Here is a 15,629-nt window from a genome sequence, read left to right as displayed (position 1 = left end):
GTCAACCTTATGTTTCTACTTGACCCAAATTGGACTATTTTCGAGAACTACACTCACGAGGGACCAAACTGACTACGCCTACCTGATGAGCCGCAAGAAGGGCGAAACCGGTCGCGGGCTGTCGAAGAGTTTCCAGCAAACTTGTCAGTAGTTTCCTTTATGAAAAGCAACTGGCTTGTTTTTGGAGAATTTTCTCCCGTATTATAAATTTCGCTATTTTCTGTGTCCATCGGTCGACGGCTAGTAACCTAGAGTTTCTACAGATTGATTTGAAAGTGTCATCGCAAATATCCCAAGTTAAAAACTCGTTATGCTGAAAACATTGCAAAGAAAAGCCTCTGTTCGTAAATCAGCTGATAGAGCACTGCGTCATTAATTATGCACTTAGTTTCATGTCTGAAAGATTCATATTTTTAAGGGTAGCATTGTCTCCCACAGCTATGATATCCGCATTGTTCACTGCGGATCTTGGTGTCACCACGTAAAGTGAAGCAGCACTACTTGTTATTGATGAACAGTTTGAATGCATCCAGTGCAATGCGTATTCCCGCGGCGTTTCTTCAGCCAAAAACGATGAAGAAGCTATCATGGCAGACCTAGCTATGCTTCGTAGTCTGAATATTCGCAGTGCATTTTTACTCAATAACTCAGTGTTTCCGCGAAGATGAACCGCATTACTCAAAATCCACCTTGAGGAAAGTAGGGAACCGAATAGCCTCTTAGATGCATGGAACTAAATCTTGATGAAGGAAATTGGTTGGTAAGCTATCACCAAACGCAAGAATACCTGGTCGATGAGTTGATGAAATCCTTACACATTCATAGTAACAAGCATTAAAGTGCAGAATAATGTGTGCAAAAAGTAATCAGCCGATCGGTGTTTGAAGTTGACTGACTTAACTTTAGCTCAATTTTTGTTGATTCTGTCAAGTACAGGTTTGCGTAATTTCCTCGGTTCCCAGGCCCAGTCGACATCCAGCAGGTTTAACAAGTGCGACTGGCCATGACGTTTTTCGTTTCAAAAGGCACAGATATTTCGCACTTTCCAAAGCCACCAACAAACACTCAGATATTGTTTGGTAACCACCGCGAGTTCTTAAACTGATGCAAACTTTCCCATTACTTTAAACAAAACAGTGGAGAATCGCATATCATGGAATAGCCTTCAAAGTAACGAGACAGTTTTGCAGTGTGGAACAATCCACTGAATCGGACACCACTATGGAACGAACGATTTGATACGGCTAACAGAACTCTACCACCAGTGTGATCGTGTAAAACATCTGATGAGCTTATCGCTGTAAATTCGGGAACGGTGCCATAAAGGACTTCATGCGTGGTGTGTTGTAAGCACGCCTCTTTAAATTGTCTAGCTTCACTGCTCCATTTCCCACTATTTTACTTTGCTTTGGTTGTTTCATTGTGTTGTTTTATTATTCCACCAAAGTGCTCACAAAAGGAGATGCCCGCCTTGAAGAACCTTCATTTTTCAGAACTGAAACTCTATATCTACACCGAACCGCACTACAGTGGAAACCGAAGTTGGTTTCTTTGTCGGATTGCGCTGCTCGAAAGTTTGCATCATTTTCATCCCCAATTTACCGTTTAATCCACACTTTATTTCCTATCCAATCTTTCGTCACGTCTCTTTCCGCATCTCATATGATATCCCTGCAACGTTTTAAGTTTGCGTGATTATTGTCTGTGAGCTGACTGACTGCGTGTCACGCAACCTATCTATCAAAAGTGGACCAACCAAATTCATCAGTACTGAAATAAGAAACGAATGTTCGAGGTGGTAGTTAGGGAAATTTGATAAAAATTCATTGGCCCTATTGGGGACTAAATCACACTTCATCCAGTTAGGGTTTTCGGAGCATTTTATCGGAGCCCATGTGGTACAGCAATCCTCTTTTAGATGTTGGATTGTCAGACAAGGATTGAGCATTAGGAACTAGAATGAGGATTTAAGAGTTTGAAATAAAAAAAATCGCAAGGGTAAAGTCGCCAGAAAAACCTGGAGTTTGTAGTAAGTGCGTTGGCCAAAACGGAGAAACTATACGGTTGTCTCTCATAAATTTGATTGAATGGTCAACGCTCAGCCTCAGTTTGTCACCATCTTCACGCACGCAGTCGCTGAGGAGTCTAACGCAAGCACTGTCGTCCTTTCCGGGTTCGCAGTTGAAACGCACACTAGTAAAGAAAGGTACTGATAAGGTTGCTCCATCCTTTTGCGCCCAATTATTATTGTTGCCTTTGTCATGGCTGATACCGGAGTCGAACGAAAATAATGTTTTGATATCTATAAATGTCCATGTAAAAGGTGAAACAAGTCATCAATTTGCTCGTGGCCGAGGCGTTGTTTTTCGGAGAGGTCCATAAAAGATACCTTTGGTTTCGGAAAGAAAATCTATGCTTAGGTATATCTTTGCGCGACACACATTGAGCAATTTGTCTCGTGACTTCACTTCGGACTAAAATTTGGGTAGCCCAGCTGTTTTTACCCGGTCTCGCTATTTTATAGTATCGTTTGAAGAAATTCATGCTGTCTTTCTTGGGAGTTCTACTGATTCGCTCATCTCTATGTTACTGTTTATTCCTTTGAGCCATGATTGCTTTGCTTTCTGCTTGTGACATGTTCACAGGGCCATTTAATTTTGTAAAGCATGATCTTGAACTAGCCATGGTTTGGTAATGTGGTGAAATGTTGGTAGCTCGGGTGAGTTTATTGGTTGTTGATCAGGTGGCTGTTGATCTGTTCGCCGAGCTTGGCTTGCAAACGTTTCGCCACCATACGAGGAGACATCATCAGTGCGCAGTTTGGTGGGTAGTTCTCTCTTGACTGCCTGTGTTTTTATAGGAACAACCATCCAAATTGCCACAAATGAAGCTGTATTCAGACACTTTACAAGCTGATCGACACACTGTATCACAAAAAAATCCAGGATCAAAGAAGAAAAGCGCCTATATAAATTGTTTCGGAAAAATGGATACCCGGGGAATTTCATCTGGAGAACACTCAGGAAGCCAAATACGATCGATGCAACAGGACAAACTGCAAGCAACTTCCGTACATCAAGAACACCACTGAAATGACGGCAATGCCCCTACGACAGCACAATACAATGGCCGCCTACAAGCCTGCGAATACTCTGCGGAGGACACTATCAAGACCAAAGGGGAAATTAGATCCAATGGCGAAGAACAATGTCATCTACAGGATCCAATGCAAGGACTGCGACAAACGGTATGTAGGACAAACAGGATGGAAGCTCACCACCAGAATACATGAACACGAACTCGCCACTAAAAGACACGATCAATTCTCCCTCATCTCCGCACACAAAGACCAAGAAGGACACGAGTTCGACTGGAGCGGCGTTCGCATACTGGCTCAAGCAAGAACAAAACGAGAACGCGAATTTATGGAAGCGTGGTACTCCACCGAAGAAGCCATCAGCAAACACATTGAATTTGATCCCATTTACCAGCCACTAAGAGCGAGAGAACGCCAGAACCACAGAGTTTAGAGCTGCAAAAGCGACCAGACGAGGAACTCATAAGAGAAGCAGGAAAGCGTCATTCAAACGGACGCATCAATTGGAGTAGAGAAGGCGCCCAATCAAAGCACCAAATCAACCGGCGGACGCAGGGACACTAACCGCCACAGTGGAGCAAATAGGGCGGTACAAGCAACCAATCAAACTCGAGAACGCAGACCACAACGCAATGCGAATCAAGGCCAGAGAGAACAAGCTACTAAAATTAGAAGCCGTTGGGATAACCAATCAACACAAAGGAACACAGACCACAACGCAACAAGGATCACAAACGGACCAATAGATTCACTAGACTCGTTACACTTCAGGTAGCCAATCACGTCAGAAGATAACAGATAGCCTTTGACTGCTATATAAACACACGCAGGCAAGGAAGAAGTACCCACCCAACTGCGCACTGATGATGTCTCCTCGTATGGTGACGAAACGTTTGCAAGCCAATAGCCAAGCTCGGCGAACAGATCAACAACCACCTGATCAACAACCAATAGCCGTGGTTTCTTAAATCCGTGGTGACATGTTTTCCATCTTGAAGGTTTCGTTAACCAAGATACTTGCACTGTATTTTGAGTGCAACTTTGACATGAGTAGAATGCTTGCTTTCAATGCTTTTAGTTAACAAGAGAATCTCAGTTCTCTCAGTCCAGCTGTGTTGAATGCGATAGGTTCTATTGTGCAGTATCCTTTTGAACCTGTTCATTAAATTCTCTAATTTTTCAACTGAGTTGAAGGCAATCACCAAATAACTTGTTGCACGCTTCCCAAGTCAATATTGACATCATACTGGAGAGTTGTCTCCCGAAAAATGACCCCAAGATTGGCACTTTGCGGAGCACCGCTCCCTCTTAAATTGGGATCCACTAAACTACGGACAATTCACTTTGATTCTAGAAACGCAAATTGTTCCCCAAATTTGCTTGAGATAATTGGCTAACCTCAAAAATCTGAGTTATCGTTTTCGGAATGGTAACCATACTGTCCTTAAACTACCATCTTTAATGAAGGAAGTCATAACGCTGATAAAAACCGTTCCACTCCCACTGACATGCTGGGTTGGACGATCTCCGATCAGCCGTTGTCAAGAAAGCAAGCCTGACAAGAAGACCTACATGTTAGCCATTTAGCACAAAAACATCAAAAAGCAGAAAAAATCATAGCAAGATTTTGGGGCCACAGCAGGGTGCTCTATAATCGCAGAGGATCTTGAGCATCCAGATAAGGTTGCTCCTTTTAATTTTGTGGGTGTGGTGATGACATTTTGGCCGATTTTTTGCCATTTGCTGTGTCGCCTTGCGGTGAGTGACGTTTTTATCCTTTTTAGTTGACTACGACAGAAAGTCTCACAAATTCCAGTTTGCTGGGGTCGTCTTTGCGGGAGGGCTAGCCCAAGGGTTTGCTAGACAAAACCAGGGTCCCCTCCTGAACGCTGCATTATCTTGTTCGAACATCCGATTCTTTTAAAGGACTTGCAAGAGAATACAATATTTAGTGGCACTTGAGAAAGTTTTGCAGTTAGGAACTAGGTCCTCTGTTCATCAATTGGTAAAGGATTCAATTCCAGCTTGTTTATATGGATGGCTGCTTCAGGAGACCACATTTAAAAGGTATGAGCATAGTCTTGAGTGAAGCGAAACATACCGATATGGAGATTTCCATCTGGAGATTCTTTGATCAAATGAAGCCCTCCTGGACCCCTTGTTTTTTATTCTTTATTTATCCAACGTTTTTTTTTCAAATTTCACCTACCTGCCAGCAATTGGTCTTGGATTAAACCCACCAGTAGACCACATTTTACTGCCAAAGAGGAACGTACTATAATGGTATCAATACAATGTTGCAAAATTAACATGCTTCGCTTATCGTTCTATGTGGGACAGTATGAGATCGAGTATTTTCGGTGGACGAGTGTTGTCGAAGACACTAGAATATTTTAACCAGAATCTAAAAGGGTTTAGTTGCCATTTTAAATGTGAAGGAGAAGTGGCATAAAAACAGAGTTACCAAGCTGAGTCTCAGTGTCTGAATGACCGGACTGAATGGTGGACTGATTATCTGGGAAATTAACCTTGGATTTGTTGTTTTCCAAGAATGCAAGTATTTACGGTCGACGGTGATCGCTAGCCAACAAGTTATGAGGGATACACATAAAGCCCGCGAACTTTCATCAAGGGCAAACTGAAAGTCTGATTTTTTTTGTAATTTAGGCTATACAGTAAATTTTCTTTGCATTTATTCCGATTTGTTTTGGACTTATTTGAATCGTGTATTCTAGTGAAGTCTTGACATATGTTCCAAGCACTTGAATAATCATACTAATCAAAGGCTTCAAACGATGTTTAGAAAGGCAAATGACAGCAGCTTTAATGACAATTCAGTAAAGACCAAGTGCATCCGCCGAGTCTCCAAGATTTAGTTTCTATCTGCCAACGGAATAGTCTTGAATACTTAGGAATCAAGATGTGAGTGGCACTGGGCTAGGCAACCAAGTTTTTGCTGAACAATGAACAATGACATAATCAGCCCAGATATATTCGTAAAAGTTATGATCGTCAACGAACGGATTGTACGAGATTGTACAGCAGTCAGCAGATTGTTGATGAAACTCCGCGAAAAGGTGAAGTCCTAGAAGTGGACATTGTGGAACTCCGCAAATGATCAAACTCGGATTGGAAAGAAGGTAGTTTACGCAGACAAACAGTTTTCGATTATGAAGTTGTCACTCTACTCAGTTCAAAGGAGCCAAATGCATTCTGAACTTTTGAAATCTTTAAAATAATATTCCGTGGTCAATTACATAAGATCTACTTCAGAAACGTTGCCCGTGGTCTACCAACCTCTCACGTACATCAGGCTGATTATTCATGAGTGTATAAGAAAACGGTCACGTTGAATTGACCATAGAATGTGTTCCCCATCTAAACGTCTTGTAAATTTACCAACTGCTTTATATTCTATGGTGCTGGACAATATAAAATGAACAGTTACCCAACCGTCATTCGCTGGACTGAAATGGCTTTCTGAGCCTTAAAGTGTTGCGATTAGTGTCTGCTTTTACATCCACCTTGACGTTTTGTGACCAAAAATCATTTGAAGCTATCTACCAAATAGTCATGGCAATTTGGGTTGATAATTTTACAGAAGTTTTCATGAGAAGGTAGTCTTTCCCAGGAAAGCTTTCTTTACTCACACTTCCCTGAATTATCCTCACTTTTCCGTGCGTAAAAAGACTACCCAGATGATTTGCGACCCTGAGTATGAATCCTGTGTTAGATCCATTTCGATGAAACATTACGGCATAACGCTTGGCGGTTTCCATTTGGTGATTTCAGTGTCCGCTGTCAGCGACAGAAATCCGCATTTCAGTTTTTTTTCGGAAAAACTTGTTTTTAAAATAAACTTGAACCATTATTTANATCCCAGGAAAGTTTTCTTTACTCACATTTCTCTGATTTATCCTCACTTTTCCGTGCGTAAAAAGACTACCCAGATGATTTGCGACCCTGAGTATGAATCCTGTGTTAGATCCATTTCGATGAAACATTACGGCATAACGCTTGGCGGTTTCCATTTGGTGATTTCAGTGTCCGCTGTCAGCGACAGAAATCCGCATTTCAGTTTTTTTTCGGAAAAACTTGTTTTTAAAATAAACTTGAACCATTATTTAATATGGTCATGGGCGACGCTAGCTGGGTTTTTTTACTTCGATGAGATGCTTACAGTGATCTTGAAGGACCACGTAATTAGTTTGGTTCGCCATGGTCCACTTTCGGTTTGGTCTCTAAACCTGCGGTAGTTAGTTTGTAATTTTGTCTAATAACTTGTATCCAGCTCTCCTATGACTCGGTGCACTCGATCGACCTCCATCGGTTTGTATTTATGGGATATCCGAGGCTCTCTCTCCCGGGGAACGTGCAGCAGACATCTCGGGACACAACACAAGTAATTACGAAACCTGCCGTGTCCCAGGCGTGAAATCGCATCGTTGTCATCAGTCATAGGTTTTTAACCAGTAAGAATTTAGTCCAACACTGAGGGACTATTTGTAATCCAGAACATAGTCCTTTTGATGACATGACTTTGCAACGGTACCGCGTCAGTGAGCTTTTGAAGCTGTAATGTAAGTGTACGGTGGATTGTTTTGTGCAGGAAAGAGGCGCACTGAATTCCCATGACGAGAGCTCAACAATTACCCATGAAAATTATCCGTAAAGTCCCCGCAAGAATTCGTACATCAAGACAAAATTTTATTTCGAAGTTGCCTGATAGGAAACATGGGCTGTCGTGTTTCAGCCTTAAAAGAGAGGAGGGGCATGCCCTTACAGGAGAATGAACCCTCAATGATCTGACATTTCAGCCTGGTTTGGAAGTTAGACGCAGAACCCTTGCAGTCAAATATTTTGCGGTGTATTTTCAGAAGATATACAACCAGGAGGCCATAACTCCAGGGAAAATCGTAGGTTTGCACAGCGCAGTATTTGCAGATCTCGTTGGAATCTGTATGCTCGTATTATGATGAACAAAAAGCTTACTGCACGTCATTGTCCAGGCGAGCAATGCGGCGGAATATGTGCTAGCTGTGTACATAGTGCGTACGTGAGCAAACATACATAAAAGGTATGGGATTCATACTCGCTTCCTGATAGCTTTTCGGCTATGTAATTACCACAGCATGAATTGGCAGCGGAATACTACTCTTGCTGCCTGCAGTTATGTCACCAACGTGTCTTCGATGAAAGCCTTCACTTGATGCTGAGCACACATTTCCGGGAAAAGTCAAGCAGGTTTTCGTAAGCGAGCAGAAAGCCGACACACAGCTGGTAGCCAAAACAGCAAACGGCCAGCGGTCAACTGTAAATTTTGCATTTGCCAGGCTGAAGACAATAACTGGAAACTGAGTGGGTTTAAATGAATAAATTAGCGTTATCCAGGTTGACACCATTAGTTGAGGGATGAGCTCGAGGACTTGCAACTCTGTACGTGTGGTCAAACGTTCGAAATGGTTAGATGTGTGATGGTCTATATATGTAACTATATATCCTTCAATCATATATTGTGCACCAATAGTACTGCTGGTGGTTTATGAGACGCGCGCTCGCTGAACGGCCACAACGGGCAGCTAGTATGTTGAGGGGCGCCCTCAACCGCAGTCCACAAAATTGCAAATCACACTTGATTAGGAAATTCCGTGCCTCCGCTTGAAACACAAGGTGCGATAACGTACCTGTACCCACAATCAAAGACCTGCCCCGGATGGACAAGGAACTGGAAACATGCCTAAGAATTGGGCATCAACCATGTGTTTAATAGAAGGACCGTACACCGAGGGACAATGGTAGTCATGAGAAAATCCGAGACCAGTATAGGTAGCTGAATAGAGTCAATAGTAGGAGTTATGGATTTCGCCTATTTGGAAATACCGAGGAACTACCCTATGGATTGTGCTCCCACATTAGCTGACGACTGCGAAGAGCTGAGTAAATGCCCTCACTGGGGGTCGAAGAACCCCGTCTCGTGAGAGACAAGGTAGAGCGAGCAACGCTACTCGCTCCTCCACGAATCTGACACTGTGAGTGCTCAAATTGCAAGAAGTTACGAAATTGGTCAACAACGATGCGCATAGCTCCACATCCTGAATCATAAACAGGAAGTTTCTGGGTCTGATGACTCGCCCGCTATGCTGCCCCAAATGACAACCGCTGTGAACAGCCGGTCAGAGAGAGGAGAGATTGTTCCGTTAGTGCGGAAGTGAGCTATCATCAAACCGTTCTAGATTGTGAGTGACAAGTTTGATCATACCGAATACTTCCAAGTCAGCTTGATCTCGATCAATAAGGTTGTGGAGACTCGGAGATTGAAGCCATTACAGCAGCATATTGGAACAGGACTTGTAAAAGCGGAAACGCGGGAGCAGAATGCATTCTGACAGGGCTCAAGTTACGGATTTTATCCCGGCGCGCGGAAGTTGGTTCCGTTTGGCAGGTCAAGGCCGTCAAGTGTACACGAAATCTATAGACTTCGACGGGCCGTGCGATGTAGTGCATCATACCGCTCCACGAAGCATCCTTCAGGGAGAGGATTTTTCTTTCCTCTTTAGTACTTGGCTTGACACTCCAAAATCAACATAAACAGATGGCTTTCTAGGCGACTCACTGCCGAAAAATTGTGCTATAAGGGTCCATACTGTCACTTTGGTCACAATCTGTGCGAACCGGCGACGTCAGAAACTAGGCCATGTCATGACTGTACTTTGTGTTTACATCATCGCTTCGCAGTAGCCACGCTTTCAGACTAGGCACGTGTATTCTTAGACAAATAAAACTTGGGTGACCTTGCAGAATATCGACACCCGAGCGTCCCTTGGAGTGCATGGGAGCTAGACACAAAAAACGTACTACAACTGAATGACTATCATTTCTGATTTTATTTCTTGGGCTGTGACTAGAAGGTACACCACCTTATGAGCTTTTCGACGGCTAATTTTTCTGCGGAACAAATATATATTATTGAAACTTGTGAAAACGCTTAATTGGCTAGTAATGAAGCGCGGAGCGCAGGGGCATTTCCATGCACGAGGAGCAACAATTTAAAATTAAAACTGATGCCGAGACTAGCAACGAGAACGGTTTTAATATTTGTGATCGGGGCCTCACGCTTGAGTTGCTTAGTCTCGGATACCACCGCACTCGTATGGGCGTGACATCAATTTTCGCGTCCTTATAATGCACAAGCTTCTGTTTATGGAGTCGTTCGTTAGCCAGTTAGAGATGGACACTTGAGGGTGTAATTTCAAATGCAAAAGCGCAGACTGTGAACGGTACCAACGTTGTTTTGGTGACTAACTAGGAAGTGATTTTTGTGAGTGATTTTTGTGGAGTGATTTTTATGATACTTGTTATGTCCCTGGAAGTTCAGGCGATTGCTTGACGGGGACCTGTGACACAGCTCTTGGGTCTTAAAGTGTAGACCTGAAGCAGATTTGTCCAGGTTCATTATTCTCCAGCAAGAAGCACCGGCACTGTCATCTTTGCGTATGATATAAATGACCAGGTCGGTTGTCTGGGCTTTGTGGAATCACATCTGAGCAGTCGCTTTGGAGTTGATGCTTGGGCTTTGTGTAATCACATCTGAGCGGTTGCTTTGGAGTTGATACTCGTCGCAAAAACAATGGACAGCGAATTCTTCAGTCGCGTGCTGATCATCAACTGTTTCTGGCCAGTACTGGTTTTCAACATGAACGCCCCCATCACAAAACCTGGCGGCCACCAAGTTCAAATTAACTGTGGAACCAGTTGGATCACGTGGCCATCAGTCCCCCTTTGAAGGATCACTTTTCTTTCTGGGGCACATAAATTTATTCCGATTTTTCATGATGCGACGACGCCTTCAGGCCGCCGCAAGTCAGAAGGGGACGTGTCAATCTCTCACCTCCAGAGAACTGCCATAGGTCAGCAATGTTGATTTAAGCCGATTTATCTACCGTACAATCAGCCAACATTTTGGCGTTAGTGGGCATCCTGTTGAAGCATGGTAAAGTGGAAGGAGCTAGGCTAACGGCGTTTACTGCTACCTGTATGGCGTTTACTGCTATCTGTCCGACTTCTGGGATGCAGTCAAATGACCACCGGATAAAGTCGACATTGCTAGTCCTGAGTGATGCCAGGAAACCAGTACCAGTGGGCAACGAGTACAACATCGCGCGCTAATCTCTTAAACACCAAATATTGAAGAGATTACGGGGAGACTGAGAGTTCGGATGGACATCGAAGGCTTGGGAGATGGAAACACTGATACGGGCGGCTGGACCCAAGAAGGCAATCATCACTAAAACAATGAATGAAAAAAGCGACTTAATTATTCACACAATAAAACGTCGACTGAAAAAATGGATCCAGCACTTGGAAGAGCAGTTTGGCTGGCCTCGCGCAACACCACCCGTGGGGACAATGCATGTGATAGGATGGACTGTAAACCTTAATCGCCCAATAATGGAAGAAATAAAACACAGAAACGAAAGATTCAGCCGAATTCGAGGTGAGTCTCTCGAAAAACCATATTAGTTTGCAAATGAGTGTATATTCGCTAAATTCGTGCAAGTTGGTTTCAAGTAGACCATGAGGTTGACGGAAACCCGGGGACTGCGTCTACACGGTGAGCCTAAATATGGGCGAAACCGGTCGTGGGCTATCGATGAATTTTCAGTAGCCCTGTGAGTAGTACATCACAAAGATATTATGAAAAATGTTGTAACTATGTGGTAGCTAGGAGAATGACTTAATTTGTTCTTTCGCGTTGTATAGACTAAGTACTTGAGTGGGAGAATCTTAAGGAGAAAGATAAGTGAACTCGATGGAGACCGACCACACTGGAGATAAGCCAGTACAGTGAAGAGCGCTGTGGCCCACTTGGACACAACACACAGAAAAAGAAACGTTAGTGAAGTACTACTAAAGATAGAATGGTTGGCTGGGACCTCACCTGCCTTACAGAAGCCACAGACCAGTGTGATAGCTGTATTATGATAGACGCATTCTCTTCTTTTCCTCGGGATTCAACCAAACACAGAGAGAGGCGTATTCGTGACGACTAAGCTGGGTTCTGTTAGGACCCATGCGTTCCTGTTGCCCCACCCCAAGCTTGAGCTCAGGGGGCCTCATGGGATCGGTGATTTGAACATATTGAAGAAGCCTATTGATTTATTTTCAATCACTGGCGCGGCTCCCAAAGGTGCCAAAAATATATTCATATATATATTCAAAAATATTCTTTTTTCAAAGCGTTTATCTGAGAGCGTCCTGCAACGCTATGTACCCGACGGTCTTGGACGGCGCATGAAAGTGAGTGACTGAAGTGACTGAACCTTCTCCAAAATTCCAGATTGGTTTTCACGCCGAAACGCCTATTTACGTGGAGGAGGGCCTAGAACGATTTTACGAGGCTGTTTTCCTCCAGCCGACCAACCACTTGCCACAGGCCACGTCAATCATGCTGGTGAAGGCTGACGGGACCGGCCGGTTTTGTGCAGACTTCTTCATCAGTTTAAGTGCTACACTGGATAACCATCACCACTTGCCTCTATCAAATGACCTGTTTGATAGGGTAATTGGGGGTTAATGTTCCACAAGGATTGAATCGGCCGAGACTTGCCTGAAGAATGCAGTCGAGGAGAAATAACTTGAAGTTTCAAACATGAGTGAGCACTACGGTCTGTTGCTGTGCATCCGACTGTAGTTTTGTGTCAAGACTGTGCCAACTAGAACTCAACAGATCATGGATATGATGGTGAAGGATACACACGGTGTTTCCGCCTGTTCGGACGATTTTGTTGCGGTGGTTCTAATTCCGACGAATTGTTGTGCGCCTTGATTACGTGCTTCGCTGTATTCCAGAGGATGATTTCAGAGTACGACGCGAAAAAGACCCCTCATGTCGCCGATTAAGCACTTCTGGTTCATTGTCGTCGAGCACAAACGCCAATCAAACTCACATAACATCGATGTCATTAAAGGTATTCCAGTACCTACAGACGTGAAATGCTTCATATCCTACCCTGGTATCCTCTGCCGTGCAAGACTTAGCCAGCTACTCACCGAGGACCAAAAGTAGGACGTCGAAAAAATTTAGTGTTTGATAAGTTTCGGGGCACTACCCGGGTTTGGTGGGAATACCGGATCAGCAAAGCTCCACATGCCAGTCGACTGACTTCCTTGAAGGGCTCTTTCAGTATAACCACATGAATTGTGGAAACGAGCCATAGGAGACAAGCAGTGACTTGCTAGCAAAGTGTGAGAGCCGTTACCAGTAAGCTGAGTTGCGTTGGTTATTGCCGCCTTCCTAGATGGGAACCCCAACGAGGGGCACATCAGTGATTTGAGACAGTGACAAACATGTCTCACCCAAACTCGTAACAAAGCTCGTGTTTATAAGCCATTTCTTTCAATGAAACATATGCAGATGATCCTATATTTACGTGTCAGCTATATCAGCTACTTCATCCAACGTCCAGCCACATTCTCCGTCTCCTCAAGCATCGGTGAACGAAACTGGCAACCAAAACCACCCTAAGGCAGCTACATGGTTTGCGCAGATGAAGATGATCGCGATGATGATAATAATGAACTACAGGTTGTCATGGTCAGAAAGATGACAACGCGCCTTTGATTCTGTCAAGTTTATGCTGAGCTCCGATTCAGTTCTCGCATGCTCCGATTTGTCACTTGAATTTGTGACACTGAATGATTCAATGTGCGTAGCTGGTGTGTTGAATTTGATTGTATTACTATACAGCGATCAGAGAGCCATTACACATGCGGCCAGATCCCTGACACAAGTCAAGCCTGTTTACAGTCAGATGGAAAAGGGAGCTTTGACGGCAGTGCTTATTGTCAGGCGTTCCATAAAAGGTTCTAAAGCCGTCAGCTTACCGAACCAAAGCCGATCCTTGATTTGTTCGCCAACCTTCACCGATGTGCCACTTTGCTTCTTCGACACGGTAATACACAATCATGTACCAGTTAACAGCCCCAGATGGGCTGACACATTGTCGCAATCCGAGTAGGGCACAACCGGAGGAAACCGTGGAAGTAACAATCACCTTGAAATCGGAGGTTAACCGCCTGGCAAAATCCCAGTAACGGCTGGCACGATTCGCCAGGCTACCGATCGACACCTTGTGCTGCAGCAGGTCATCACCTGTCAGCAAAGTTAATGGCCGCACAAGGTCCCCACAGAGAAGACTTAGATCATTTTTAGCCGACGTGAGGCACTATCACTAATCGACAAATGCCTTTCATTCTCACTTTTGTCGCTCCACAGCAGCTGCAGGCAGCTCTGCTAGCACCCAGGAAAAAACGGACCGAAGACACTTTGACTCGTTGACTGGGTTGATCTCCAAATACTGCCCCGCACTGAGGTGTGGCAATCAAGCCATTTGTGAAGACATATATGGTCGTGGCAGCAGCACANTTTTCGGCTATGTAATTACCACAGCATGACTTGGCAGCGGAATACCACTCTCGTTGCCTGCAGTTGGGTCACCAACTTGTCTTCGATGAAAGCCTTCAATTGATACTGAGCACACATTTCCGGGAAAGAGCCAAACAGGTTTTCGTTAAGCGAGCAGAAAGCCGACACACAGCCGGTCGCCAAAACAGCAAACGGCCAGTGGTCAACTGTAAATTTTGCATTTGCCAGCCTGAAGACAATAATTGGAAATTGAGAGGGTTTGAATGAATAAATCAGCGTTATCCAGGTTGACGCCATCAGTTGAGGGATAAGATCGTGGACTTGCAACTCTGTGCGTGTGGCCAAACGTTCGAAACGGTTAGATGTGTGATGGTCTATATATGTAACTATATATCTTTCAATCATATATTGTGCACCAATAGTACTCCTGGTGGTTTATGAGACGTGCGCTCGCTGAACGGCCACAACGGGGCAGCTAGTATGTTGAGGGGCGCCCTCAACCGCAGTCCACAAAATTGCAAATCACACTTGCTTAAGAAATTCCGTGCCTCCGCTTGCAACGCAAGGTGCGATAACGTACCTGTACCCACAATCAAAGACCTGCCCCGGATGGACAAGGAACTGGAAACATGCCTAAGAATAAGGCATCAAGCATGTGTTTATTAGAGGGACCGTACACCAAGGGACAGTGGTAGTCATGACAAAATCCAAGACCAGTATAGATAGCTGAAGAGAGTCAATCGTAGGGGTTATGGATTTCGCTTATTTGTAAGTACCGAAGAACTACCCTATAGATTGTGCTCCCACATTAGCTGGGGACTGCGAAGTGCTGAGTAAATGCCCTCACTGGGGGTCGAAGGGCTCCATCTCGTGAGAGATAAGAAAAAACGTACGACGCTACTCGCTCCTCCACGAATCCGGCACTGTGACTGCTCAAATTGCAAGAAGTTACGAAATTGGCCAACAACGATGTGCATAGCTTCACATCCTGAATCATAAACGGGAAGCTTCCGGGTCTGATGACTTTCGCCCGCTATGGTACGCCAAATGACAACCGCTGTTAGCAGCCGGTCAGAGAGAGGAGAGGTTGTTCCGTTAGCGCGGAAG

The 15,629-nt window shown here is 44.3% G+C and overlaps 1 protein-coding gene across 1 annotated transcript in view; it reads right to left on the bottom strand.

Moving 5' to 3' along the window:
• T265_05145 (hypothetical protein) overlaps positions 1 to 15,629 on the bottom strand; it is a gene marked incomplete at both ends in the record, with an annotated part of 24,948 nt that overhangs the window by 3,685 nt on the left and 5,634 nt on the right. Inside the window, one exon of the mRNA XM_009170069.1 lies at positions 13,982 to 14,249. Coding sequence (XP_009168333.1) covers positions 13,982 to 14,249 — 268 coding nt within the window. The remainder of the gene's footprint in view (positions 1 to 13,981; positions 14,250 to 15,629) is intronic.

Source organism: Opisthorchis viverrini (assembly GCF_000715545.1).
Source record: "Opisthorchis viverrini unplaced genomic scaffold opera_v5_96, whole genome shotgun sequence".
NCBI classification, from domain to species: Eukaryota; Metazoa; Platyhelminthes; class Trematoda; order Opisthorchiida; family Opisthorchiidae; genus Opisthorchis; species Opisthorchis viverrini.
Note: the sequence above shows the minus strand (reverse complement) of the source record. Positions and strands in the feature narration are given on the sequence as shown.